Here is a 27,545-nt window from a genome sequence, read left to right as displayed (position 1 = left end):
TTTGGAGAAGAGACTGTTCCCCACCTCACTGCAATCTTCTTTCAGGTAATTGTAGAAAGCCATAAGGTTTCCCTTCAGCTTCCTGTTCTCTAGACCAAAAAATCCCAGTTCACTGTACAACTCCTCATAAGACTCAATTTCTAGACCATTCACCAGCTCTGTTGCTCCACCAGCTCAGTGACCTTCTTGTAGTGAGGTTCCAGTTAGTGTTCATGCATACAGAGGTGCACTTTGGTCCCACAATGGGAAGTGGCACAGGTAATGGGCTTTTCTGAGGGGTTGTCCTGCAAAAAGGGAAGTATCTTGAATCTGTTTCTCATTTGTTTAAGACTATAGTCTTGAGACATTCCTCGGTGTTGATCTCTCCTGCTTCACAGCCCAAATTATGCACAGGTATCCAGGATTTAACAAGTATTGAAATGAAGGTAAGCTTTGAAAACTTGACTCCTCAGCTGCTCAGACTTTGCATTTGACCTATATTGTTTATTTCATCATTGCTTAATCAGTTCCTGCTGTCATATATGGGTGCTTTGAAAAATATGAATAAACAGTCTTAAATGAATCATAACTTTCAGGTAGTCTTAATCAGACAGTCATACTAATTGCCCCTAGATAGGACTGTGTGTTAGAGCCAATACTTGTGCATTGATAGGACTTACCCTCTAAATTAGGCATAATACATTCTTCAAGAGCACATGAAATAATCTTTTGGGATGATTTTGTTATATTTTTGCCAAGAAAATATTTTAAAATTCTGTTTCTTAAAACGCTAACTTTTGTATATAGGTATATACAATATCAGCCCCACAAATGTTCAAAAAATTAGTATGTTTAGACACTGTGGTGCATTACAATTCCTCTCCCCCTCCCCCATTAAATTTGCCAGACCAGCTCAGTTGGAAACAAATGGAGCTGTATTTACAAGGAAAACTGCAATCTACAATGAAATGCAATGAATATGTACAAAATACACAGTATTGACAATTTATACAGGTATTTACAATTAATAAACAGCACAGGAACTCCCCCTGGCCAAAGACCAGGGGAGCTGCAACATCTTATTCCTTCCTGCCTCCTTCCCTACTCCACTGTACACAAAGGGACAAGAGTAAAGAAAAGCAGAGAGAAGTAGTTAATACCAGTCACAACAAAGCAGTGCAGTCAAGGTCAGTAAAGCCAGAAGAAGCATCAGCCAGAGCCAAAGAAGTGAAAAGAGAGAGAAATTGGTTTTGTACAAGTAATTTAAGTCCCTTATCTTTCCAAGGGGATTGTTCAGAATTATCATTATTTTTCTTTTTTACACCCAATAGCAATTTATTTACATTTTACCACTTGCTGTTCAAGATCTGTGAAAAATTTTGGAAGGCATAGCCTTAAACTACCACAGACACATGGACAGTGAACAGATCTACACCTCAGGAAATTCTCATGTCTCTTGAATTTTTAAATTAAGTGGTTCATTCTCACCACACTACAAGTAGCAGCTATTGAATTTTGTGAAGGTTAGTTTTGCTACTTTCGTTTTTCTTGCCCTGACTGTCTGCTTCCCAGATTTACCAGGTGGGTTTTTCACAAATCCTTACAATCTGCAGCTGCACTGGCACTATGGGCTGCCAGCTGCTCTTATGTTCTTTACCCTTTCTCTTAATCCAGCAACCCACTATTGTAAACCAGATATTTGTTGTAGTTCGAGTTCAACAATGAAAACAAGGGGATAAATGTAAGATCAAAACCAAAGTGAAACAGACATGTATCACTGCTTTAAAATATTAAGAATACTTTCCTTCTTAAAAACAAACAATCAAACAAAACACAAACAAAAAAACACACCCCTAAACCCAAGCAAACTGAAAAATTGAGTGACAGCACAGTCTTTGGAAAGCAATAATTTTTGTTTGTGTGGTAGTTTTATAATTTTTTTTAGATTATTTAGATTCTTGAGACAATTTAGTTTAACTGGATTGTCTGTAAGTATATTTGGCTACAGAGACAAAAGGAACAGAAAGCCTTTATCAAAAGCATTTGTCAGGCAGTCGTGTCTATGTGTGTCTGAGAAGAAATATTCTGCCTTTCTGCCCATCTCTGCTGGCACAAATAGAAGTATGTATTCTTTGAGAAGCTGTGAGTTGAAAGCCTTTTATGTATGGATGGCTTTTCATTCCCTCCTGCTCATGTTGGTTGTCCTTATGTTAGTTATTGTCACTGTTTTCTATGGTTTAGTTAATTGCTTATAAACATAAGAAATACCCATGAAGTCAGCTCATCTGTCTGTCTGCTATTCCCTCTGCAACAGGCCACCTTCTCCAACCCATTCTCCCAATACTCCTCATCATCTACAGCTTCTGAATTAGAGACATTAGAGGGTACACCTGTCTCTTTTTAGCAGCTTTTCATGTACCTGTTTTTAATGAATTTGCCTAGTCCTGTACTCAGCTTACTGACACTGCTTACCATCAAAGCACCTATGAGAACAAGCCACTCCTTGCACACTCTCTGAAGACCCTCTCAATACTGTAGAAATGATAGTTCTAGGAACAAGTCACCTCTGCAAAACATCAATGATGTCTCCTGATATACCTGTCTTTGGCTCAGGTTGCTTGTTTTACTCTAAGTTTATTCAGACTTACTTTAAAACTCTTCCTATTCTGTTTCTGTATTTCCTCTCTCCAACTGAATGCATTTCTATTACCACACAGATGGTTAACATTTTTGTTTCTGACACCAAAATTTTTTGCTACTTTATGATTTATTTTGTTCCTTTTCCTGTTTCAGATCCCCTTCTGACTTGTGTTTTCCATAAAAGTCATATTGTTAGACACAAGTATTTTAATCTGCTTAGTGTTGTCCATCACTTTCCTCCTTCTATTAATTTTCATAAAGTATGTACATGGTTTTAGGACTATTTTTGATTGCTTCATCTTATGGGAATGGATGAGCCTTTTACAACCATTACATGTTAGATTTATAAGCCCTTTGAAAGGTCCCTGTTTTCATTTTATATTTTCACTGAGGGGTTTTTTTTTCCTTCCCCCCCCCCCCCCCCCCCTTTTTTTTTCTCATCACACGTAGTAGTAATCCAGTAGCACAGCTTAACTCCTACCTCTCCTGGTAGTTACAATTGTCTTCTGTCCTGGGCACACCATGAAGGAGAATTTACTCACTTTGTTGTTGTCTGTGAGCATGGTGTGGCACTTACACTACAGCTGCTGTTGTTGCTACAGCTGAGATTAGTAACAGAATAAAGGATTTCTGCCTTAAAACATTTTACTATGACTTTTTACAGAACTTCATAAACAATAATAGCATTCATTAAATGACTTCTTGTTGAGCACATTGTGCCAAATGGCTTTATAAATTAGTTAGTACATATGCACATTTGTATAAGTGCACATGTATGTGTAGTTTTTTCCTTCCTGACAACCTGATTGCAGATTTTTGGGATGTGCTGAACATTCACATATTTTCATCTGTATTGCCATCGCCACTTGTTGGTCAAAGTACTGTGGACATTCTGATATGGCTTCAAGTGTTCTTTTCCTCATCCCTGAATATTATACATAGAATATGCCAAAGGACTTAATATTGAAAACAATCACAGTAAAGATATATCAGTTAATTTGTGACCTAAATGCAGAATCATATGAATTCTGTGGAGAACTCAGAGGTCTCAGAAGTTGCTTTACATTAAAGTAAAATTTGAGTGAATACTAAGCTATCAGAGAAACAGCAATTATGTCTTTCTAAAACCAACTTTGGTCAGTGCAGAATTTATTTCCTCACTGCATCTCAAATTTACTAAACCTTTGATATGCACTCTTGCTGATATTAACTTTTACAAACGACAAGATCCACCTCTCCTCAAATAGTTAGAGTTCATATCCTTCTAAAGCAGGTAACTAAAACAGGTAATATGAATCACAACTTAGAAGTGCCACTAGAAGCACCACTAGAAGCTAGATAACTCATAGAGATACATCTGCTGCTTTTGTATTTAGCCAAAGTTATGTTAGGTAGCTCTTACCCAAACTGTCTGCTTCTGTTAGCAGCAGTGTTGTATCTATGGTCATGCCCGTATGGCACATATCTTCTTTGGTCCTGACATTGGTCTTAAATACAAACATCCTGGGAATAGAAGGTTCTGATCCACAGGACTCCTATGTGATTTCAGATTTACTTTGAAAATAACTTCAGTGGTGAAGTGACTGTTTAATATTATTATTTTACAGATGCAAAATGAAAACATCATGTTCTAATGGCTTTTTCAACCAAACTTGGAACTAAAGAGTCTTTATTGAGATCTCTGGCTCACAGCGTTTGCAATGGCTCATGTTACAATTGTTCCTGTCATGGTGTTATTAAGTTTTTTCCATCATAAGACACTATTTTCCACTAGCCTGGCAATCCAACAACAAGCTGTGGTGGGTAAGTGTTAAGTAACAGTTCATTCTGTGCTAACCATCCCAGATACTTAACCTGAACTTGTGGTCAAGACACGTTCTACGAGCCATGGAGATGTACAGAGTCCTGCACTAGAATAGTTGCCTAAGACAGGTAAAAGTGAATCACCTAACATTTTGGGAACTGCAGATCAGTGAACATGAACCCTAATGCTGAAGTTAGTCATATTCAACCAAGCTGAGAAACCACTTGTTCCATATAAGAACAGAGCTCCTGAGAAAGCTATGGGGTGTGCAAGCCTTGCTGAGAGCCAAATTCTTTGTGTGTACAGTGGTGGGCCTTACCATTGTAATTTCAGATGCACTTCGTCTACGTAATGTTCTGTGGATTACCAAGCATGAGTCAGGAGTCATTCTGTCCTGGAACAATAACCTGACAAAAGAAGAAACTGAGAAGTACATGGTGAAGTATATTTTGAGTTATAAATTCTTCAATACCAGTCACAAAAGGAAAGTAAGTTGTTAAATGGTTACATATAGTTTAAAGTGAAATTATATATGACTTCATTCAGTAGATGAATTTGCATAATTTCCATTTCAATACTTAGTATGGTCTATCTTCATGCAATTTCTTCTTCCTCCTTTTAGGAGAGACTGCAGGAGAAGACAAAAACAATACATGTGGAGTTACATTCTGGGTTTAATGCTAAAGTTAAAACACAACTTTTTGCAAAAGAAACAGGAGACTTAATTCAGGAGAGTGACTGGACAGAATTTACTTACGAGGCACCTCCAGGTCAGCTATTTCATATATGTTGTTAAGGCATTCAAGCATTCATGATAATGTCCTGTTTTACTTGGAGACATATAATTTCTAAGAGCTCATTATTATCTTATGATATGGGTCGTTTGTTTCTTTGTTTGATGGATTCATAATGATGACACAAAACACCTTGGAATACTGCAAAATTCTTGTCTTTATTTGATATGTTTAGATTCAGAAAATTCTAACTCTGCTGAGCAAGGTCTCAGAATGACCTTTCTCCATACTCTCCACTCTCTCCATACTCCCTAGAAACTCATGTCTCTTAAAGCTTGCCTTCTGCATCTCCTGCTTTCAGGAAATATTAAAAGAGCAGAACTTTTCAGCTACTACTCTGGACATTTTTTTCTTTAAGTGAGTTAATAAGGGTTTGGTGCTAGCAGCATGTGTGCTTCTTGCTTGTCATTTTCTAAAAAGCCAAAAGGCACATTTATTCTTACTGCTATTCAAGCTTCTAGAAATAAGTTATGCAATGGAATAGTAAAGGCAACTACCGTTTTGTTATAAGAAAAATGCATGTAAAACAAACATTGGCCTTCCTTTTTTTCCTCTTTCTGTGTTTCAGTATATATTTGGAATCTTTCATGCATCATATATAATATTTCTTTTTTAAATTGCTCCTGGTATATTAAAGCAGAAGCTCCTGAAGATATTCAGATCTTTTTTTGGTACAGGTAAGGATTTTTTGCAAAATAAGTATGAAGCCCTGTTTTTGTACCTAAGTCATTGATTTACAAGACTCATTATTGTTTCACACAGACATGTAGGGAAAGATTTTGAATGCCAGCAGTACATAAAAAACACAAGGAAGAAAAATATTGGATGCCACATGAAAGAAAAATATTTTCAACCATCAAAAAAAATTAATGTAAATATTACTGTAAGAGATCTGAGAAATAATTCAAGAAGACTGGCTTATTACAAAGCTTTTACACCCCAGACAATAGGTAGGTATTGTCCATTATTACCTATTATGAAGAAATAATTTATTATTATTAGGTCTGAAAAAGAATGAAAGTGAAAAGAAAATGGTGACCAACTCAGGATATTAATTCTAAGTTTTTATGCATTCATCTGTCTGGGAACTTTGCACACAAGTTAAACCTGGACCTGACCAAAGCCTTCGACACTGTCCCGCACCACATCCTGGTCTCCAAGCTGGTGACACACGGGTTTGATGGGTGGACCACTACATGGATAAGGAACTGGCTTGATGGCTGCACCCAAAGAGTGGATGTCAATGGGTCCATGTCCCAGTGGAGGCCAGTGACAAGCGGAGTCCCTCAGGGATCAGTCCTGGGACCTGTCTTGTTCAACATCTTTGTGGGTGACATGGACAGTGGCACTGAGTGCACCCTCAGCAAGTTTGCTGATGACACCAAGCTGTGCGGTGCAGCAGACACGCTGGAGGGAAGGGAGGCCATCCAGAGGGACCTTGTCAGGCTGGAGAGGTGGGCACAAGCCAACCTCATGAGGTTCAACAAGAGCAAGTGCAGGGTCCTGCATCTGGGTCGAGGCAATCCCAGGCACAAATCCAGGCTGGGCAGTGAGTGGCTGGAAAGCAACCCTGAGGAGAGAGACTTGGGGGTGCTGGTGGACAAGAAGCTCAACATGAGCTCTCAGTGTGCACTTGCAGCTCACAAAGCCAATCAGATCCTGGGCTGCATCAGGAGAAGTGTGGCCAGCAGGTCAAGGGAGGTGATCCTTCCCCTCTACTCAGCTCTGGTGAGACCCTACCTGGAGTACTGTGTCCAGTTCTGGAGCCCCTATTACAAGAGAGATGTGGGGGTGCTGGAATGTGTCCAGAGAAGGGCCACAAGGATGATCAGAGGGCTGGAGCACCTCTCCTATGAGGACAGACTGAAGGAGTTGGGGCTGTTCAGTCTGCAGAAGAGAAGGCTCCGAGGTGACCTAATTGTGGCCTTCCAGTATCTGAAGAGGGTCTACAGGAAGGCTGGGGAAGGACTTCTCAGGATCTCAGGTAGTGATAGGACTAGGGGGAATGGAATGAAGCTGGAGGTGGGGAGATTCAGGCTAGATGTGAGGAGGAAGTTCTTCCCCATGAGAGTGGTGAAACCCTGGAATGGGTTGTCCAGGGAGGTGGTTGAGGCCCCATCCCTGGAGGTGTTTAAGAGCAGGCTGGATGAGGCTCTGGCCAGCCGTGGGATGTCCCTGTCTATGGCAGGGGGGTTGAAACTAGATGATCCTTGTGGTCCCTTCCAACCCTGACTGATACTATGATACTATGAAATCAGATTATGGCTCAAAGGAAATATAATTGTTTATCTATAATTGACATTTTAAAATATGGATAGATTAGTGTGAGAAAATTCAATCTGAAAAACATTATACCCCTCTTCATTTTTTTTCTTTTCTGTATTTTTTATAATGTTGAAGAAAATATGACTTAAAAAGGAACATAAATCGAAGTCTCATTCATAGCTGAATTTACAAATATGAATGTTCTCAAATATTAGTAACATTTCTATTTTTTCTTGATGCTATTTTCTGTTGTTTTTAATTATCAAGAGTTTTGAATGATTATGCAAAATTAATTTCCTTTCTTCTTTGGGAAGTTTGACTTGATCTCATGGGTAAGAAATTCACCTGAGTCTTAACACTGACCACAGGTTCAAATACCTTTTAGATCGTGAACATATGGATCATATTCCAGACCTATAATATGGGAATCCCTTCAGTCATTACTCAGGGGATAGCAAAAACTCATTCAAAACTATCAAAGTTTATTCAGCATTAGATCTCATTTGTTGTATTCTAATGCCAATCAGATCCTGGGCTGTATCAGGAGAAGTGTGGCTAGCAGGTCGAGGGAGGTGATCCTCCCCCTCTACTCAGCCCTGGTGAGACCCCACCTGGAGTACTGTGTCCAGTTCTGGAGCCCCTATTACAAGAGGGATGTGGAGGTGCTGAAACGTGTCCAGAGAAGGGCCACAAGGATGATCAGAGGGCTGGAGCACCTCTCCTATGAAGACAGACTGAAGGAGTTGGGGCTGTTCAGTCTGCAGAAGAGAAGGCTCCCAGGTGACCTAATTGTGGCCTTCCAGTATCTGAAGGGGGCCTACAGGAAGGCTGGGGAAGGACTTCTCAGGATCTCAGGTAGTGATAGGACTAGGGGGAATGGAATGAAGCTAGAGGTGGGGAGATTCAGGCTAGATGTGAGGAAGAGGTTCTTCACCATGAGAGTAGTGAAACCCTGGAATGGGTTGTCCAGGGAGGTGGTCGAGGCCCCGTCCCTGGAGGTGTTTAAGCCCAGGCTGGTTGAGGCTCTGGCCAGCCTGATCTAGTGTGGGGTGTGCCTGCCCATGGCAGGGGGGTTGAAACTAGATGATTCTTGTGGTCCCTTCCAACCCTGACTGATACTATGATACTATGCATGATTTACTTTACCTAAAAATTTACACTGCAGTCAGAGCTATCAATAAGCAAGATACCTTTTTTTTTAACAAAATAGAACAGTTTAAAGAAAATCAGAAAGAAAAGAAAAGAAAAGAAAAGAAAAGAAAAGAAAAGAAAAGAAAAGAAAAGAAAAGAAAAGAAAAGAAAAGAAAAGAAAAGAAAAAAGAAAAGAAAAGAAAAGAAAGGGAAAAAAAGAAAATAAAAAATAAAAGAAAGGAAAAAAGAAAAGAAAAGAAAAAATAAAAGAAAAGAGAAAAGTAAAGAAAAGAAAAGGAAAGAAAAGAAAAGGAAAGGAAAGAAAAGAAAAGAGAAAAGAAAAGAAAAGAAAAGAAAAGAAAAGAAAAGAAAAGAAAAGAAAAGAAAAGAAAAGAAAAGAAAAGAAAAGAAAAGAAAAGAAAAGAAAAGAAAAGAAAAGAAAAGAAAAGAAAAGAAAAGAAAAGAAAAGAAAAGAAAAGAAAAGAAAAGAAAAGAAAAAAGAAAAGAAAAGAAAAGAAAAGAAAAGAAAAGAAAAGAAGAGAAAAGAAAAGAAAAGAAGAAAGATAGGAAGAAAGAAAGAGGGAGAAAAAGCAACCTGCAGGACTGTATTAGATGTTTTCATATTTGACTGGGAAAATGCTCACTTCCCGACTGTCTGCCTGAGTGTGATCCCACCCACAGACTCCAGAGATGATTGCTGCCATGGTAGAGTCTTAAGACCAAATGCTTCACACAGCAACAAAAGCTTTCAGATAATGTTCAGAGGTGATGCCTGAACTTCTCTAACTTGCCTGACAACCTCCTAAGAGCTCTCCCAGCCTCAGGTTGGCAATTTCACACCTTCTCCCACCTCAACCCCCCTACTCCCAGATAGGGTGTCTCAGAGGCATCCTCCCCAGGGAACACAGGGAGTGAGCAGAGAGATAAGCAGGAGGGAACAGTCTGTCCCTTCCTTGCTACTCTCTCCATCTGCTTGATCTCCTCTCCCAAATAAGAGTGGCCACTGCCTTCTCATTGCAGAGGCCAGACTATTAGCGCTCCCTGCCATTCTTCTGTTTGTGTCTTATTAATTTTTAACCCTCATCAGAGATGCATGTCCATCACAATTGGTTCAGCCAACAGATTCCCCTCCTGTCTTAGCAGCAGGCACCAATCCTGCAGCTCAATTTGCCCCAAAAACTCATTGCCAGGCTTGGGTGGGGCACAGAAAAATCCAAGTGTGCTTGAATGGGATGATTTTCATGCTGAAAATAGTGGAGTTACTCCCATGTGCAAGCCAATGTTGTCTTCCTCCTCCTGAAAAAGTACCCTTCATGTCACACATATGAAATAGTGTCATTTGAATCTGCACTCCCCCTCTTAAACAGGAAAGCCTCCATCTGGGTTTAGCCCTAGCTCTTTCATGGTCCTGGAGATCCCGGATATTCACCGTTCTGCTGCAGCTGACCAGCCCCTGCAATACAAACTTGCTTCTAGTCGCATGACATATGGTCTGACAAATGGAACTTATGCATCACATGTACATTTGGCAGCCCAAAACCCCCTTTTTTTTTTTTTTTTTTTTTTTTTTAAATGTCTGGCTCTGTGTGTGTGTGCTAAAGGAATTTCCAGATGACAGATGACAAAAAGGTGAAAAAATAATATTGTTTCCTACTCTTGGTATACTCACAGAGGAAAGAGATACTCCAGAAATAACATTTCAGTCTAAAATATCCTCACATTTTGTAGCTCATGGCGTGCCTCTACCCTCAAGGCAGATGTTGGTCATTCCCAACAGCCTTGAGGACAGGCAGAAGCTAACAATTTTACAAGCCCTGGGATAAATGCTTTTGCTGAATTTATGGGAACATTGCTTGAAGAGAGGAAGCTTCTAAAGGAGAGGAAGGAAAAAGACAAGCCAAAAATGAAACCCAGTATGACACACACATACATACACTTGTGAAACAGTCATACAGCCACAGCATCTAGAGCAAGGAAAACAGCTTCAAGGACTGATGGCTTCTGGGGTATGCCAGAAGAAACATGTATCTTGTATGGCAAGAAGCCTATAGCAGCTCAGAGGTCTTTATGACATCCACACAGACTCTGGAGAGTGAACTCAAGGGGATTGCTCCTCCTGCCCACCTTCGCTACCTTCCTTGGAAAGATATGTGACAGAAAAGACTGTCTCTTTATTTTGAGACAGAAATGGATGCCGCTTACTGATTAGCACTTTTAAAGGAAGTGTGTCACTCACTGAATGCCTTCTTTGGGTGTGTCAAACTCCAAAACTGTAATCTGTATTTTAAGGACTGGCACCCTGCATAAATATGAGAAAGATCATGAGGTATAAAAGGTCACTCTGTGTTCTTTTTTTTCAGAGAAACTAAACCCACCTATCAATGTCTCAGTTTCTCTTGAAAGCAGAAGTATTAAAATTCACTGGAAACCCCCGCCTACCATTGGGTCTGCAAGAAACAACTGTTTTCTGTACCAAGTGAAAATGACAGACCGTAAGGTAATCAGCTTTTTGGTAATGAATTTTGCAGAATTAAAATTCAAAGAAACTTTGCAGATAAATTTCAAGGTCTTCCATGGAGAATCCAACTTTTCTTGTCTTTCTGGTCAAAAGTGGAAAAATCAATATATTTTATGAAGTATTACATTGCCCTTGCATTGAAGTGGATTGGTTGGTTGGTTGTTTTTTTTTTTTCATTTTACTTAATTTTAAATTTACATTAGTACCACACAGGTTATTGATATTTAATATCAAAACCTATATTTTTATATATATACAAAGTATTGATACAAAGAGAACTTCAGAAGCTGCTTCCAAAGTGTTTTTTAAGATGTAGACCCTGCCCTTGTTATGCCTACAAACATCAATCAAAGAGTCACTCCTGTTGTTTGGATACATTATGTGTATTTAAAAGTCTTTCATGGTGTATTAGCAGTTGCTCTTAGTCTTACCAGTAAGAAATAGAACAGTGTTAGAGTTTAGGTTATGCTATGTGGTGACTTAATGATACCTGATGGCATTTTTAAATTACCCAGAAGTAAGAGCAAAAAGCTTCCATGAAAATTTTTACTTGAGTTCCCAAAGAGTGAAAAGCCAACTATTTAATTCAGAACATGATGTGTATTTGGAACGTGCATTTTCTGCATCTTTGATGGTTTTGTTTAAGCTGTCTTTGAAGCTGTGTTTTGGTGGTTTTTAAGAACTTAATTCTCAACTAATACACACCTCTGGGCACTCCAAGGCTTATCTAAGGCTTGTCTAAACTGGCTGCAAATGTTTGAAACACAATTAAACCCTGAAATAATTACAAAACTAATATGTATTCACTTTTTTATTAGAAGTAGAAGAGAGAAGTGCGATAAGGTAGACATATAATTGTTTGCATAATATCATCTTCAGCAGGGTTTGTTAATTCAGATGAAATACTAACAATGACAGACAGTATCTGGAACAAATCTAACCCTTCCCACATTCCCTCATTTCAACACATGCAAAAGAGTTTAGGTCTGTACATGGACATGCCAAAGCTTCCCAATCCTTTTTGGCTTTTTCCAGTGGGTAGACTCTTAGCCTCTTTCTAGGCCACATCTGCAAATAAGTATAATTCCCTAAACCATTCCCAAGTGCAGTACTCCAAAACCTTTGCCAGAGACATCTAGGGGCTTGTTCCAGTCCATCCATGAAACTTGTATCAGTAAAGGAAGAAGGAGCAGAGGAGCAGAGGAATAAGCAGCCCTTCTGGCCCCTTTCTGCCCATAACAGCACAGGTTTTTCCTGTTTCAACACTCAGAGCAAGGGAAGGGGAAGTGGGGTGGGCCCGGAGAAAGGGAATCCCTCCTACTGCAGGCCTGGGATGTGCCCAAGGAGATCCTGAAATCCATAATGTCCAACATAGCCACTGCAGCCCTTGTTTCCAACTTCCTAACAACTTCCAGTATCTGAAAGGAAATGTCAAACATGTAAAGCAGTCCAACATCCTTACTTAAACAGAGTAAGCCTGTTTTATTTTCCTTGTCTCACATATCTTCTCCTCTCGTTTGTACACATCTGTGGAATATAAATATAGGAGAGGAAAGCAAAGAGAAATAATTGGAGGATAAAAGTAAAGAAACACCTACAGCAATGGAAAATCAAGGCTTGGTGTTGTTTGTTTTGTTTTTTTCTTCTTTTCTTTTTTTTTTTTATACAGACAAAATTATTTGGGAAAGCAGGAGGGAGGCAGCTGCAACAACAACAACAAAAGATGTATTAAAGCACCAGCTAAGTGAGGGGGACCTTTAAGGTAGATTTGAGGAGTACCGCTGTTAAAGCTAGCAATGATTAAAATGGTAGTTACCAAGATGCACAAAATAATGGGGAGGGCAGGAGGAGCAACAAAATTTGGGAAGAAAACCGTAGCAGTATTATAGCAGACAAAGGAGGGAGAATAATGATGGAGCAACACTGAAATTCTATTCTGTGATCAAAGCAAGGGCTTAATTGCTGTCATGAAGGCTTAATGAGTTGAGGTATTAGGGTATCCATAGACAAGCTTGTAGATAGTTGTTGAAGAACAATGAATAGTACAATGACTAAAATATACATGTCTATATTTATTTATTCTGAACACCTGAAGAGATGACTTGTTGAATATTTATGCACTCAAATAATAATACCCTGATAAAGATTGATAAATCTTAAACACAAGAAGCTGATGCCGAATTTTGCCCCAAAAGGCAAGAATAACTGCCTAAGAGACTCAGTTTAAGTCAGATAGACAGGAGGTATTTTATTAGCAACGCGTTGGAGAAATCACTAAATGGATTTCTGCCTTTCCCGTAACAAAAGCATGTCTTTTATACAGTTTTGGATGTGGTATTGCATCAGATCACATACATAATCATATCTTTGCATACATATTCATAAGAGGCGTGGTGTAGGCGGAGCGTGGGCAGGGACATCTCTTTTGACGATCTTCTTGGTGGTCAATTCCCGGTGTGCCTGGCTTAGTTTTACTGACTGGACAAGGCTGTTAGGGTCAGTTTGACCTTTCTGGTTCTGAATCATGCTCACTTCGTCAGCCCTTATCACTTTATCTCCTTTTTCTGTCACAGTGTCCCAGGCCTTAGCGATTTATTGCTCTATGTGGTTTGTGCTTCCTTCAATTGCTTCACATTCTCGAAAGCTATCTGTTTTGGGGCTTCAAAGCTAAGTCTGATGGAAGCTGGAAGTTGGGAAGGATTAGCAAGTACTGTAGGAAACAAGATTAAAATTTGAAATCTAAAGTAAATTTGAAATCAGCAAGCCAAAATTCAGTAATGAGAAAATCCTACGACTAGGAAGTAGATGTCAAATGTACCAACACAAACTAAGGAATTAATGTATAGGCAGCAAAGGTGCAAGGATTCTAGGTCCCTCTATGTCCGAAGATGCATATTTTCTACTTCTTTGAAACATCTTCATATTTTTCTGCCTTTTTTTTTTTTGTTCCTTCTTAGATTCTTATTTTTCTATATTTACAGAGGCTGACTACAGTTTTCAAAAGTGAATGTTTTTGAGATTTCTGTTCTAAACTCTGAACCTGCTTGTGTGGGCTTGATCTTTTGAAACAATGTGGTTTCTTTTATAGGCACAATTGACAATGTTTCAAGATAGTCACAAAAACAGCTGGCATCCCTCACTACCAGTCTGCTGAAAAATGCAGCATTTTGCTCTACTAGACAAGCAAATATAGATCAGAATTCACTACCAAACCTTGAAACTTGCCATTTCATAGTTACTCTATTCACCATACACTTGGTTTGATGAAAAATGAAAGGAGATCTGGTGGTTTAAAATTCTTCCTGTCCTAGTACAGTTGATACATCCTTCCATCTTATCAGTTCCACTCTCTCCTTTGTTTTCAGTCCTGAGTTTTAACACATGCCAGGTAAAAGTCAGACTGTGTCTGGATATAAACATTTGTTCTGAAAATCTCTTCCTATGAGGTTAGAGATGCAAGTAGTAGTATTTGACATCTCTAGATTTATATATGTTTGAACTGCAATGTGAAATCACCTAAAATAACCACCTAAACCCGTCTCGATAGATTGTAGATGTCACTGCAGAGACATATGAGTATCCATTTCATAAGCCAGCAAAAAAATGTGCCACGCAGGTGAGGGTAAAGAAAGATACATGCATGAGAAACAAGATTTGGAGTGAATGGAGTGAACCAGTGTTTATTCCTGTTGGTAAGTTTTCATGTATTTATTATTAATAACCTTTATTATTATATATGTTATGACCATTCAACATAGTTACTTCTGTTTTACCTTGCTGTACTACTGTGCCATAACAGTGCTTATAGGTCCATGGAACACATGAGGCTCACATAGCTCTAGATGCTGTAGGGAAAGGCAGTCCTTGGTCTAATGAATTGTACTTCCTTGGTCCTGAGGCAGTCTAACACATGGCTGTTCTCCTAAGGTAAATTATATTTGATTCTTGATGGCCTTTAGAAAACAGTAATGGTTAGCAGCTGGAGATCAGACATGTCCAAAGACAATGGGGCTTTTCCTGGTGGAGCAACATAAACTTACTTGCTTTCTGCCAATCTCTTGCCAGTAGAAGAAAATGGAATTGAACAGTCATCTGTCCCGGACTATTTGGAACTTTTATTTTGGACTATGACAATTCTTTTTTTGTACTGGGAGTCTTGAAGAAGTCTGCAATGACCTGCTTTTTGTTTGTTTCTATGTAGCATTCCAACATTTTGCCTAGGAAATGTGCTACATTTATTTAAGAATGCATTTTTAAGAGGTATTTCAACTTCCATTAAAAAAAGCTGAAACATCAAAATGAAATAACATAATTCAAAACATAACTAAAATATTTGTTCTGAAATGTTTCTTTGACATGAAAAGAATTTGTTAATTTTCTCATGGGAAACATGTGCAGCCTCCATTGAAATTAGCATATGCCTTTGAAAAAACCTCACAATTTAAATCAAACTGAGCTGTTTAGTATAGAAACTTTGTGCTAAAATAAGAAATGTTTAATCAGCTTTATTTATATAGAGAAACTTGAAATAATTGGTCTAATTTTTAGAGCTGCTGAGCATTCATAGATTGCTTTGAAGTTAATAGTAGTTCAGAAGTGTTCTACAATTTTGCAAACCAAGCCACTTGTTTTTGTTTCAAAGTCCTGTTTTCTGTGACTAAGTTTAAGCATTTGCTTCTGAAGGAAAGCTCACTGAAAAATAGCCTACCTAAAAAAATATGTGTGCTTCTCTTTCTTCCTTAAGAGAAGCAAACCTCTTTGTGGTTTGGCTGATGTAAAGACCACTGCTTCCTCTTCTCCCAGATGTGTTTGTGATATGTGGTTAGCAGAATGATGCAGAAGAATTACCTTAAACATATGAATTTCTACTACACAGTTCAGAGATTGTTCAGACTATCCTTTTTGTGCCCTCCTCTTGAAAAACAACTTTCTCATCTTCAGGTGAACTAAGAATAGTTTTGTATTCAAGCAGAATGTAAAGGTTATTATGCACAGTTTTGGCAGAAGTTTGTGATATTTTTTTCTTGGGTTTATATAGATTAGAATAGAGTAATCCAGTTTGGAAGTGACCTTCAATATCATTGTGTCCAATCCATCATCCAACACCACCTAATCAACTAAACCATGCAACCAAGCACCCCATCAAGTCTCCTCCTAAACACCTCCAACGATGGTGACTCCATCACCTCCCCAGGCAGCACATTCCAATGGGCACTCTCTCTGTGTAGAATTTCTTCCTAACATCCAGTCTGAACATCCCCTGGTGCAGCTTGAGACTGTGTCCTCTTGTTCTGGTGCTGCTTGCCTGGGAGAAGAGACCAACCCCCACCTGACTACAGACACCCTTCAGATAGTCGTAGATGGCAAGAAGTACTCCCTTGAGCCTCCTCTTCTCCAGGTTAAGCAACCCCAGCTCCTTCAGTCTCTCCTCATAGGGCTTGTGCTCCAAACCCCTCACCAACTTCGTTGCCCTTCTCTGGACTCATTCCAGCAAGTCAACATCCTTCCTAAACTGAGGGGCCCAGAACTGGACACAGGACTCAAGGTGTGGCCTAACCAGTGCAGTGTACAGGGGCAGAATGACCTCCCTGCTCCTGCTGGCCACACTGTTCCTGATACAGGCCAGGATGCCAGTGTGGCCAGCAGGAGCAAAAAAAAAATACTAAAATTTGGAGAAAAAAAAAAATAAATGTAGAAACTGAAAATATCCTGGACTTAAACTACAGAGGAGTTCAAATAAGGAACTTTTGTTAAATTATTTTCTTCTCTGAACTTGATCTAGATTGATCCTAAACTGACTGTTTAACTGCCCTTGGACTATATTAACATTTTAAGATCTATTTCTGATGGCTTTCTTCAAAATACTTAGTTCAAAGCAATCCAAACTTGTTATGGCTCTAAAATTAAGTATTAAGCAAATAATAAAATTTTCCAGAAATATTTTTTTGAGTCAGCTGAAGACATTAATATTTGGTATTTGGGGTATTTGGGAGGAAGGAATGCAAGGTAAAAAGACCTAGTGTTTGTTGAACGGTACAAATATATATTGCTGGGGATTCTTTAGTACTATGCCTAGCAAGGTTTAAGAAGGTAAATACAATGAAAAACAAATGTTGCCTCTTCAGTCAAAGAGAGTGTTTTGTTTGACAAAAAGCTTTTATTTTCATTTTACTTTAAACCAGTTACAGCTGTGAAGGGGTGAGGAGGCAGTGGCAGCAGAGGTACGAAGATGGGAGGTAGCAACAGCAGGAATCCAGAAGCAGCTGGGAGAGTGCAGGAGTGCTAATAGCAGGTAGGCAGAGGGTTGGGTAAGTAGAGGAATCAAGACTGGAGCACTATATATAGTGGCAGGTCATGCCCAGCATAGGCGAGCTAAAATCCAACAAAAGGAAGGGATAGAGTCTACTTGAGCAGAGGAAACAAAAGAAAGTGTTGGATCAAAAGGGCAACAAAATTGAGGAGGAGGAAGGAACAGCGCAGAAGTCAGAAGCTCCTGTCTCCCTGAAGAACTGCAGGAAATTTCCTAGACATCTGTGTCAGTTCAGGAATAGTACAATATTTGTAAGTCAAAATATAACTAATACATTTGTGAACTACCCTTTCCCACACTATTAACATTACTTTTCCTTCTTCTTTTTAAGAAAAGACAGTGGACATGATGCTGCTAAGCCTCACGTCGTTTTGTCTCCTGATTTTCCTTGGAGGTTTTCTGACATGTGTATGTAAAAGGTAGTGTACATTCTGGAAGGTAGTAAAAATTTCTGGTGGAAGAGAGGTCAGGGTGAGGGTAAACAAATCATACAATGGATTAAATTCAAACACAAATCTTCTCAGATAAATGATGTTTACAAGAAGCTGTTACTTGTGCATTTCTGACTGTTGCTCTAACAAAGAAGTGCTAGGTGTTTATACCTAGTGTAAGATACTCACTGTCATCTCACAGCTCCCATTGCAGTCCCTGGAGCTCCAGTCTCACATCTTACTCTCAGATGTCTTTCTGCCACTCTAAATACATTTTTTTTTCTTCTCTGACTGCTGCCTTACTACAAGCAGTCTGGCTTTACCCCATGCTTTTGCAGATTCTGCTTTCAGGACCAAGGAAGATTAATCATGCCATTTCGTAATCCCTGGGTGTTACCAAAAGCAGGCATTTATTCTAAGATGGACAGTTTACAAGAAATAAATAAAAAAAGAAAGTCAAGCTGACGGAAGGAATTTGCTTTTCTGTACTATTAGCACAGTAAAGTAATAGCCCTGATCCTATACCCACCAACAGTTAATGTGGGTAACTGCCTCCATTACACTACTTTTCTGCCTGACTACATAGCTTTCCTATTAACATGGCAGAGAAGGATTTCTTGAAATGAAAAGTAAACTTGTTCAGAATAGGATGGTAGTTTAAGATGCCTCAATATTTGGAAAATGCAGTATGTAAATGGCACCTCTGTTAAAAGTAAATTGATTATTTAATTACTGACTACATAGTATTCCTCATTAGGATAAAATAAGTTATCGTGTGCTCTGTCTTTCAGTAAAGACTCAAGGAACTACGGAAAGAACTAATGCAAAAATACAAAATAAGAAGTTTCCTCTGGGGCAAACAAAGTATGTAATTAAAAGCCATCTGCATCTAAACACAAAACAACATTTGGCTCAGATAATGAGGAGTGACTCTGGCCTCAAGAGAGCAATAGAACTTTTCAGCAGAAAATTTACATAGTACTCAAACCCAATGGATAATCCTTTGTGATGAATCAAAATGTTTCCATGGCTCTGCACAGACACCATTCAGTCCCAGACTTGAATTCTGCTAGACCTCAGCAGACAAGTTAAAAGATATTTCTGATGTTGTGCTTGCTTCTTGTCATCTGATATTTCTTTCTCTGGTTATCGCACTTTATAGGCAATACTTTTAATTATTAAAAGGACATGTAGGAGTAATTTTTTAAAATATAGGAATAGTAGCATGCTACAAGCCCTCTCCTTGCTTGGAAATCACATGTTTGTGACTATCCATACCATTATTTTAAATCTCTGATAGGCTAAAAAGCCAGTAAGGTTGAAGAAGAACTGGGAAAATCATTGAGAAAAATTTTGCACCGAAAGAAAAAAGGGTAGAATGGCTTTAGAAATGGTAGCTGGCATTTTGCTGGCATAGCTACTACAAAGCATTGATCACTGATAGAATAGAATAGAATAGAATAGAATAGAATAGAATAGAATAGAATAGAATAGAATAGAATAGAATAGAATAGAATAGAATAGAATAGAATAGAATTAACCAGGTTGGAAAAGATCTTCGAGATTATTGAGTCCAACTTATCATCCAACACTATCTCTGTTCCTGCAGACGGTTAATAGTTGCGTGTCTGTCTCACTCTCTTCTAGGTATAGATGCCTGAAATTTATAACTATGCCTGTTCCACATCCTTCAGATAATATCAAAACTTGGTTAGCCGCAGATGAGACTCACCATCAGGTAGTATGTGTCTGTCTGTTTTCTCTCACTACATTGGCACATATGATATTACTTGCCTTTTTTTTTTTTTTTGGTAAAACATTATATTTGGAGCAGCAGATCATTTTTTAAGAAAAAAATTGAAAAAAATATGTACAGTATTTGTACTGAAGCCAGAGAGAATAGGAAGCTTGTGGAGCTTACAGGATAGTGATCTCAGTAGACAGGATGGAGAAAATCCTCAAGGGAGCATAATTCCTGGTATGCCTCAAAGTGTTTCACACCCAGTGGGTCAACAGTTTAAGGAGCAATCACTCTGACTCCCTGTAGAACAGTAAATTGTGAGATATTGCATGTATAAGCACGTGGGCAAGTTATCAAAGAAAGAGCTGCAAATCATTGGCTATATTGTAGTAAACGTGTACACATTCTTATAGCAAATAAGAGGAGGCTTTCCAATGGCCACAACAAAACCTACACAACCTACCCTATCTGTTCACCTATTGCAGGAGAAAATTAGGTACAATGTCTACTTTGGAAAAGCTGATGTGCTGTTAAGATTATATGCTAACTTATGTCATGGCAAATTACAAGTCTTTAGTCAACTGGGAAAACCAGAAAATAAATATTGGCAATATTTTGTGGCTAATCACTGTCTGTCATTGTGTGAGTTAGTGGAAAAAATGCACTAGTCAGGCAATGATCTAGATCCCTATAATTCTGGTGAAGCTACACAGTGAACTTTGCTCTGGCAGACATGGTAAGATTGCCTCTTACCAGGTTCTCCTGCAACATGTGATGAGAAGATGCAATTGTGCTCAAATTATTGGGTTTTGTGGGTTTTTTGTTTGCTTGCTTTTTGTTTTTCAGTATTTGTTTTGTTTTATTTTGAGAGGGAATCATTGCTGAATACAAAACTGTAATGAGTATTTTCTCCATCTTTTGTGCTCAAAACATTTGTTCATAGCCTCTGCAAGATTTCTATTAATTTGTGTCTATCCTATTTAATTATTATACTTACATTACAGTATCAGAATATCTTCTAGTAGTACATTCAGCAATGTAACCAACGATGGCCAGTGTGAGCTGTTATGGTATCTTCTCTCTCAGGGGAAAAATATATGCATTGTTTTCTGTAAAAATATACCCATGTGACTGCAAATTGACAGAAACCATATACTGTCTCAATTCATGAATCACAATTTGAATGGTGAGGCAAGAGGCTTAGGTTGTTTTAGTTTATTTTACCTTCTTAAAGACAAATTCACAGAAAAACTGTGATACACAATCATATTACAAATGACAAGATGGAAGTGTTTAGAACTTTCACCTGCAGTTCATTCCATAAGCTTTGGGTTGACTCCCAAGAGCAATCTATGCTTCTCTTCTTTACAGTCATCTTCTTGGAAAAAAAAAAGCCCAGGTCCTTTGGATTGCATCCAAGTCTTTTATTCTCAAGATTCAATGTAATTTCTATGACATTTCTGGCCAAAATTAACAAACTTTGACCCCTATATTTTCTGTGCAAAAATCCTTTGGTGCCCTTTTCACCATTAATGGTGTGAAAATTAATAATACTAATAGAATTGGCAGAATGGAAAGATTATATAGCCACCATCAGAATTGTATTCTGTATCTACCTTCTTCCCAGAGCAGCACACACTGTTATTTAGGAGTCTTTTAATTCTGTATATACAAAAAAAGTCACAGTAATCCACAATCAGTTAAAAAAAATAAAATAATGTTACTAACAGGGAAAGAAGAGATTTCTGTCCCCAAACTGTTACAAACACTGGAACACCTTTGACAGAAAGAACTCAGCATGGCTGTGTAATTACTGTCCAGATGATTACAAGTGGCTGAGATGGCACTTCTAGGAAAAACAAATTGAATAAAACATATGGAATATATCAGCATCTGCAATATTGTGGCAGATGAAATAGGAAAGAAACTGTCTTTGAACATCATGTAAGAGTTAAGATGACTGTGGATAATGATGTTGAGATAATCTAGTTTATCCAAAAAATAAAAATAACATCTGAAAGCTAGACATGACTTGGATGTAAACCTGAGGTACATACTCATGTCACCCTGGAGGGTAATGAGCGACAAAATTATGGCATTATGGCTCAGAACAAATAACTTATGAACTCAGTATTCCAGTTACATAGTGTAACCAGCCTGTACTAACCAGATACACCACATAACTATCATGCTTATAGCGAAATTCAGAATCAAATGCAGACATTGTGCATAACATAATTTTTATCCAACAGAAACAAATGTCAATGCAAACAGAGATGCTCTCAGAGTTTACTATGGGAATACCAGAAGAGAATGAAAATGAGGTGGTTCCACAACAGAAGTGTTTGAAGGAATCTGAATTAGAAGACCTGTGGGAATGATATACTTTTAAAATCTGCATGCAACAGTTACCTTTCTGTGAGGCAGAAAATAATCTGCCAGATCTAAGTATGGCTGATACTGCAGTTTGTCTGAACCAAATAATTTGGAGTACTTTGAGCTCTCTTAAAATGAGCTTTGGATCACAAAGGTAAAGCAGTGTCTTGAAGTTTGTCTCTTAAGTGCTACTGATCTTCATGCCTGTAAAATTACAGCATCTCAAACAATGTGATTTAATATTGAGGTCCACTTGGGTTAAAATGTCATTAAAGTTGCTGTTTCATAATGCTGCAATAGCTCTGAAGTACTGTCTGACAGACCAATGCTTTCGAAGACTGTTCATACAAATCTCACATTAGCTGTTCAACATCTGATTGAACTGGTTGTGAGAAGGGATGGAAGCAATGAATGATTCTGGAAACAACAGCAGAAGCTCACAAAGGTTCTCTGAAGCTCCAAGAAAAAAAATCACTTTCTGAGGCATCTCATTGTGTAAACAGACGCCAGCCAGAAAGACAGACATGTGTGAAGACATACGGTGTTTTAATTGCATGAATTTATTCCTTTCAGTTAGTAAAAGGATTAAAATTCAGACCAGATAAAAATCCCAAAGTTTTCAGCTGTTGCATGATTTTTAAAAAAAAACAAGTATAAATCAGAGAAGTTAAAGTTCAGAACTGACCAACTATTAGTATTTATTTTTCCTTTGAAAAAAATCATTCTTGACATTTCCATAAGGTGTTGTTATGCCATGCCAGTTTTCTGAGACAGAGATAGGGTTTCTTTGACTACATGTGAAGGAATATAAGAACTTCATTTTGCAAGGAAGATAATTCTGGAGTCTTTTTTTTTTTTTTTAAGCTACCTAAAAAGTCTTGTTTTCAATACTGGTAAAATCCTCAAATGTTCAAAATAATACTGTTGAATATTTGATTACACTTGAAATAACATATTTTGCATTATTGCAGAGGAAAATATATAACTTTCATTTGTTCTTTTGAAGCACTCAATTTATTAGACACATTTCTGTACATAGTTTGATTCATCTGTATATGCTTTCTTTTTTGGCAAAATTCCTCCCTCACAACCGCAGAGAGGATTGTGCTTTTTCTCCTTTAATACTAAGAATGTCTGGTTAGATCTCAAAAGCCTGAGATGGAAATGTCAGAATAGGAAAAGGACTATCATTGACTTTACCATAAGACCAAGTTCATGACCTCAGGATAAACAATCAACTTTACTAGGTAGTGTAACTTTTCATATTACATTCTATTTTTTACAGAAGGCAATGATGACCTTACCTTTGAACATAAGTGCACTTCCCTCCATACTTCTCAGCCTGATGCCCACTCAAATCACTAGAGAGAAGGTAAATCATAGATATCAGATACTTAATCAAGTTTCAGTAATAACAACTCTTGGAATGTCTCCTTTGTCTGTCTTGAGCGCAGATAGTAAAACCTGCAACCAGCATACTAATTTTTCTCTTGGATGGTCATACACTCTTCCTGTGGGTAAACAAAGCAGTGTATCCCATCATCCGTGGTCCAGGCAGGTTTTCTTGAGAAAAAGGCTGAGGCAACAGTTAATACTTCAGTTTAAAATCATTACAGAGTGCATTTAGAAAACAAGTGTCATGAACTTACACATTCCTTTTTTTGGTGAGAATACAGCACTAGTATAATGAAACAATCAGAATATATGTGATCTAAGTGGTGTAGAGAAGTACTGCATATTGACCAAACACATCTGGAAACCAGACTCCATCTGAAATCAGACCAAAGTGAGTAGCATATAGTTCCCTGAAATATATTTTATATAGATGTATTTTATACAGTTTTGGCTTGCAGTGCCCAAGCCCAAAACCAGTGCCAGGATTCAAAATAAGACAAAGAACTTACAGATTAAAGAAATTGTATTATTTTACATGAAAATAAAATAATTCTTTTAGTTTAAAATTGCTTTGCTTACAAATGGCCTCAATTTTGGTCAAAATACACAGTTTGCACACATAGATATCACAGTCTCTAGAGACATACCACATAAAATGAAAGTAATGTCAGCTGCACAGAAAATTAATCCTTAAATGAAAATTGATAATAATTAAATTAAAAAAAAAGTATGTGGACCCTTCCAAGACACACTTGACCAAATTGCTTACAAAATTATGTATTTTTTCCTTAAAATAAGAAAATTATTCTACACCAACCTTAGCCTTATTATTCAATGGGCAGTTTATGCACACACAGTAATATAATTATCCATAGGCAAAACTGTATCATCTTTAGTATGGCAATAAAACCTTGAGTGTATACAAAATACTCAGCAAATTTATAGATGACCCTGAGCAACAAAATGCCATCCTGGGGGACCCAGACAAGTTCTAGAAGTGGGTCTGTGTGAACACCATGAGGTTCAAAAAGGCTAGGGGCAAGGTCCTGCACCTGGTATGGGACAACCCTTTGTGTTAACACAGGCTGAGGAACAAAAGCATTGAGAGTAGCTCTACAGAGAAAGACTTTGGGGTACTGGTGGATGAAAAGCTGGACACAAGGTGGCAATGTTCGTTCAAAGCCTGGAAGGATAGCTGTTTCCTGGGGCTGCATCAAAAGAAGCATGTGCAGGAGATCGAGCAAGGTGATTCTGACCCTCTACTCTTGCTCTGGTGAGCCCCTATCTGGAGTACTGCACCCATCTCTGGGATCCCTCCTTCAAGAGAGACATGGACCTTTTATAACAGCTCCAGAGGAGGGCCACAAGAATGACCAGAAGTCTGGGACACCTCTCCTCTAAGAAAGGCTGAGAGAGTTGGAGTTGTTCAGCTTGGAGAAGAGCAGGTTCTGAAGACACCTTACTGTGTGCATATAGCATTTTTCCCTGAACATCAGTGACTAAACAGATAAAGAGGCATACCTTACTGTAGCTTCCGAAGGCACAACAACCCTTTCTCTTTGTTTTGAGAGGAGAATAATTACAAAAAGGCAAAGGGAATCAGCAAAACATTCTCAGACTTGGGACTCTACACCAGCTGATCAGATTGTCCATTACTGCCATCTATCGTACAACCAATCTGCTTCTAATGAGAATGATTCCAATGGTTTTCAAGTTGGTTTAGCTCAGGGCAGGTCAACCATTGACAGAAGCCTGTCTCCCTTTCTATCTTGAGGACCTACCCTTTATTAAACACAGGATCTATCTCCTCTAATTGTAGATTCCTCAAAGCTACGTGTCCTTTCAAGCAGAGCTGATCAGGGCCCTGGGGTATTGAGAGAAGACCTCCAGCATATACATTGTTCCAACCTTTAAGGCATCCAGGACAGGATGACTCTTCTTCCTGGTTATGCCCATCTACTTCTCATTAGACCCTAGAGGATTAGGCTGAGATTAGATGCCTACATTGATAAAACATGTTTCTCTTGATCTGGATATTCTGGTTCTTACCTACTCAGGTGAAAGGAGATGCTTTGGCCAAACAATGGCTTATCAGGTGTAGCTGTTGCATTTGGGAGCTTTTCCAGCACATTTGAAGAAATGACAGTTCATATTTTGTCATGTTTCAGACCAACATTATTAAACCAGTAACAGCAGCTCTGATCAGAAACAGCCATTATTTGGCTGCTGTAATTGGGCTAAAATCTGATTTCACAAGTCTATTATTTGCACTACCAGGCAGAGAGGCTGCACAACAGAAGCATCTAATTTGCACAGAATTGTGTAGTGTAGTAAGCTTCATCACAGTGAAGTGTATCAAACAGATTAAGAAAGAGTGTGCAAATGGGGGGGGTACATGTATGCGTGTGAAAGGAACATGGACAAGAAAATGCTGTCTGTGTGGCAAAAGGTACTAATGTTCCTCAGGGCCAAGTGTATGATGCATCTTGTGTTCTTAGCATCATGTCTGTATTTCTCCATTACTCCTGTACATGTTATCAGCTGACATTTGAATATCCAATGCTAGCTGAATGGTACAACTTGATCTACTTATATCTAAAGGAACCAAATATCTCTTATACAGTGAGATAAAGATGACATTGAGAAGATGAAAATGCTTTGGTGTCTGGTGCAGCACTGGGTTATACTAAGAGCTGTATTACTGCATCTCATCAGAACACACAAGTTGCAGCATATTTTCAGTGAACTTAAAAAAAAAATCCATGTGACAACTTTGAATGCTAATTGCATAGAAATTCTTTTGCCATTCTTCTGCTTCTTCTAAAATCTGGAGCCTGTCCAACCCCTAACTGTTGGACACATGAAGAATATCATTTTGATATTTAGTTCAGGAAAATATTTGGAGTAACATAGACACAGCAAAGCAGCCAACATCTCTGAATCAAAATTACTATAGCTTTACACAGTATTCCTATTACCAGCCTCTCATTTTGTAAAAACTTGTAAACAACCACAGTCATGCGGTTGAAGTAAGTTCAAAACATGTAAGCATAAAAAAGAATACATTCATAATGCACAGCAAAGCTAGACATTAATAAGGAAGGAAAGAAAAGGTGGAAGTGAAGGAAAAGAATGAAATAATTAGTAGTCTAGGTGATATGACAGCATGATTATGTTTTCATTACCTCACAAAATTAATTTGGATCCTGCCACTTTGCATTCATACACATGAAAAATTGCATTTTAATGCTTGTTTTCACTTATGGATGTTGTTTGTTTTCTTGACCAATGGACAAAACAAGAGATACAGTGATTATGTAAACATTCTAGACCACAATAGCTAACAAATACACATTTCATCACTGATTTTGTTTAAAAACAAAGGGAAACATTTTTCTGATTTTTAAACTATAATGCTGCATGCCACAGAGTGTTGAAAATCTAAGTAAGATCAAAAGGTACTTGGACAAAACCATGAAAAAAATAACCAACCAAAAAGGTCCTAGATACAAAATCAACTCTTCTGGGTCATGAGTTCTTCCACTCATAAATCACATGACACAGAAAGAATACATTTGCCCTTTTCTTAATTTCTTCCCTAGGTACCAGCTGCCAGCACTATTAGAGAGAAAATGGTCTAAGTCTTTCAACTCATCAACTACACCCATACTTTTAGAGCAATTGGTGGAATCACTGAGGCATCATATGAGTTTCCAAACTGAGGGACTAATGGTTGTACTGCTAATGTTGAAAATAAGAGTATGACTTCTGTCTTCAGGAAAACAGCAAGTCATGCTCTTCAGATAACATCTAAACCCAGAAAACTTCAGAACTGGGTGGTTTCATAAAGTCATCCAGTTAATCTTCGCTGTTTCAATGTGAGGAAACTTTATTTGCTAGGACTTTCAGTGACACATAATTTCAGTAGCATCTTGAATCGCAGCATATTTTTTTATAGACAAAAAAAAAAGATTAAAAGACATGGGATGGAAAAGCTTTATCCTTAATCTCTTTTGGACATTTAATAAAAAGGTACAGTGATGCATGTACTGTAGACTGTAAAACCTGCCCTACTTGACTGAAGAGTCTGTGAAGTATGAAGTTATATAAAATCTGTAAACTATTTGTATCTTTACATCTCTGAACTTATTTCTTCATGCA

General features: G+C 38.1%; 2 protein-coding genes across 7 annotated transcripts in view; one reads left to right on the top strand and one right to left on the bottom strand.

Annotated features, from left to right (window-relative positions):
- LOC137442459 (granulocyte-macrophage colony-stimulating factor receptor subunit alpha-like) overlaps nt 1–4,785 on the bottom strand; it is a 46,633-nt gene extending 41,848 nt beyond the window's left edge. The window contains exon 1 of the mRNA XM_068141274.1: nt 4,743–4,785. The gene's annotated coding sequence lies outside the window, so the exon portion shown is untranslated. The remainder of the gene's footprint in view (nt 1–4,742) is intronic.
- Nucleotides 339–27,545, top strand: LOC137442435 (interleukin-5 receptor subunit alpha-like). 6 transcript variants are annotated; one of them, XM_068141208.1, is made up of 11 exons: nt 339–425; nt 4,227–4,422; nt 4,757–4,911; nt 5,046–5,193; nt 5,786–5,894; nt 5,980–6,167; nt 10,974–11,110; nt 14,748–14,823; nt 17,773–17,860; nt 19,520–19,613; nt 23,275–27,545. In XM_068141208.1, exons 2-11 carry the CDS (start codon nt 4,320–4,322, stop codon nt 23,614–23,616), a joined length of 1,440 nt encoding a protein of 479 aa, XP_067997309.1. In that variant the 5' UTR covers nt 339–425; nt 4,227–4,319; the 3' UTR covers nt 23,617–27,545. The 6 variants fall into 6 exon arrangements, with proteins under 6 accessions (XP_067997309.1, XP_067997343.1, XP_067997304.1 ...); XM_068141242.1 differs by having other exon boundaries at nt 14,679–14,823; nt 19,520–19,610; nt 26,987–27,545; XM_068141203.1 differs by having other exon boundaries at nt 14,679–14,823.

Source organism: Melanerpes formicivorus, unplaced genomic scaffold (assembly GCF_026170545.1).
Source record: "Melanerpes formicivorus ecotype bairdi unplaced genomic scaffold, bMelFor1.0.p_v2 SCAF_1, whole genome shotgun sequence".
In the NCBI taxonomy this organism is placed as follows: Eukaryota; Metazoa; Chordata; class Aves; order Piciformes; family Picidae; genus Melanerpes; species Melanerpes formicivorus.
This window is presented reverse-complemented; position numbering and strand designations above follow the sequence as displayed.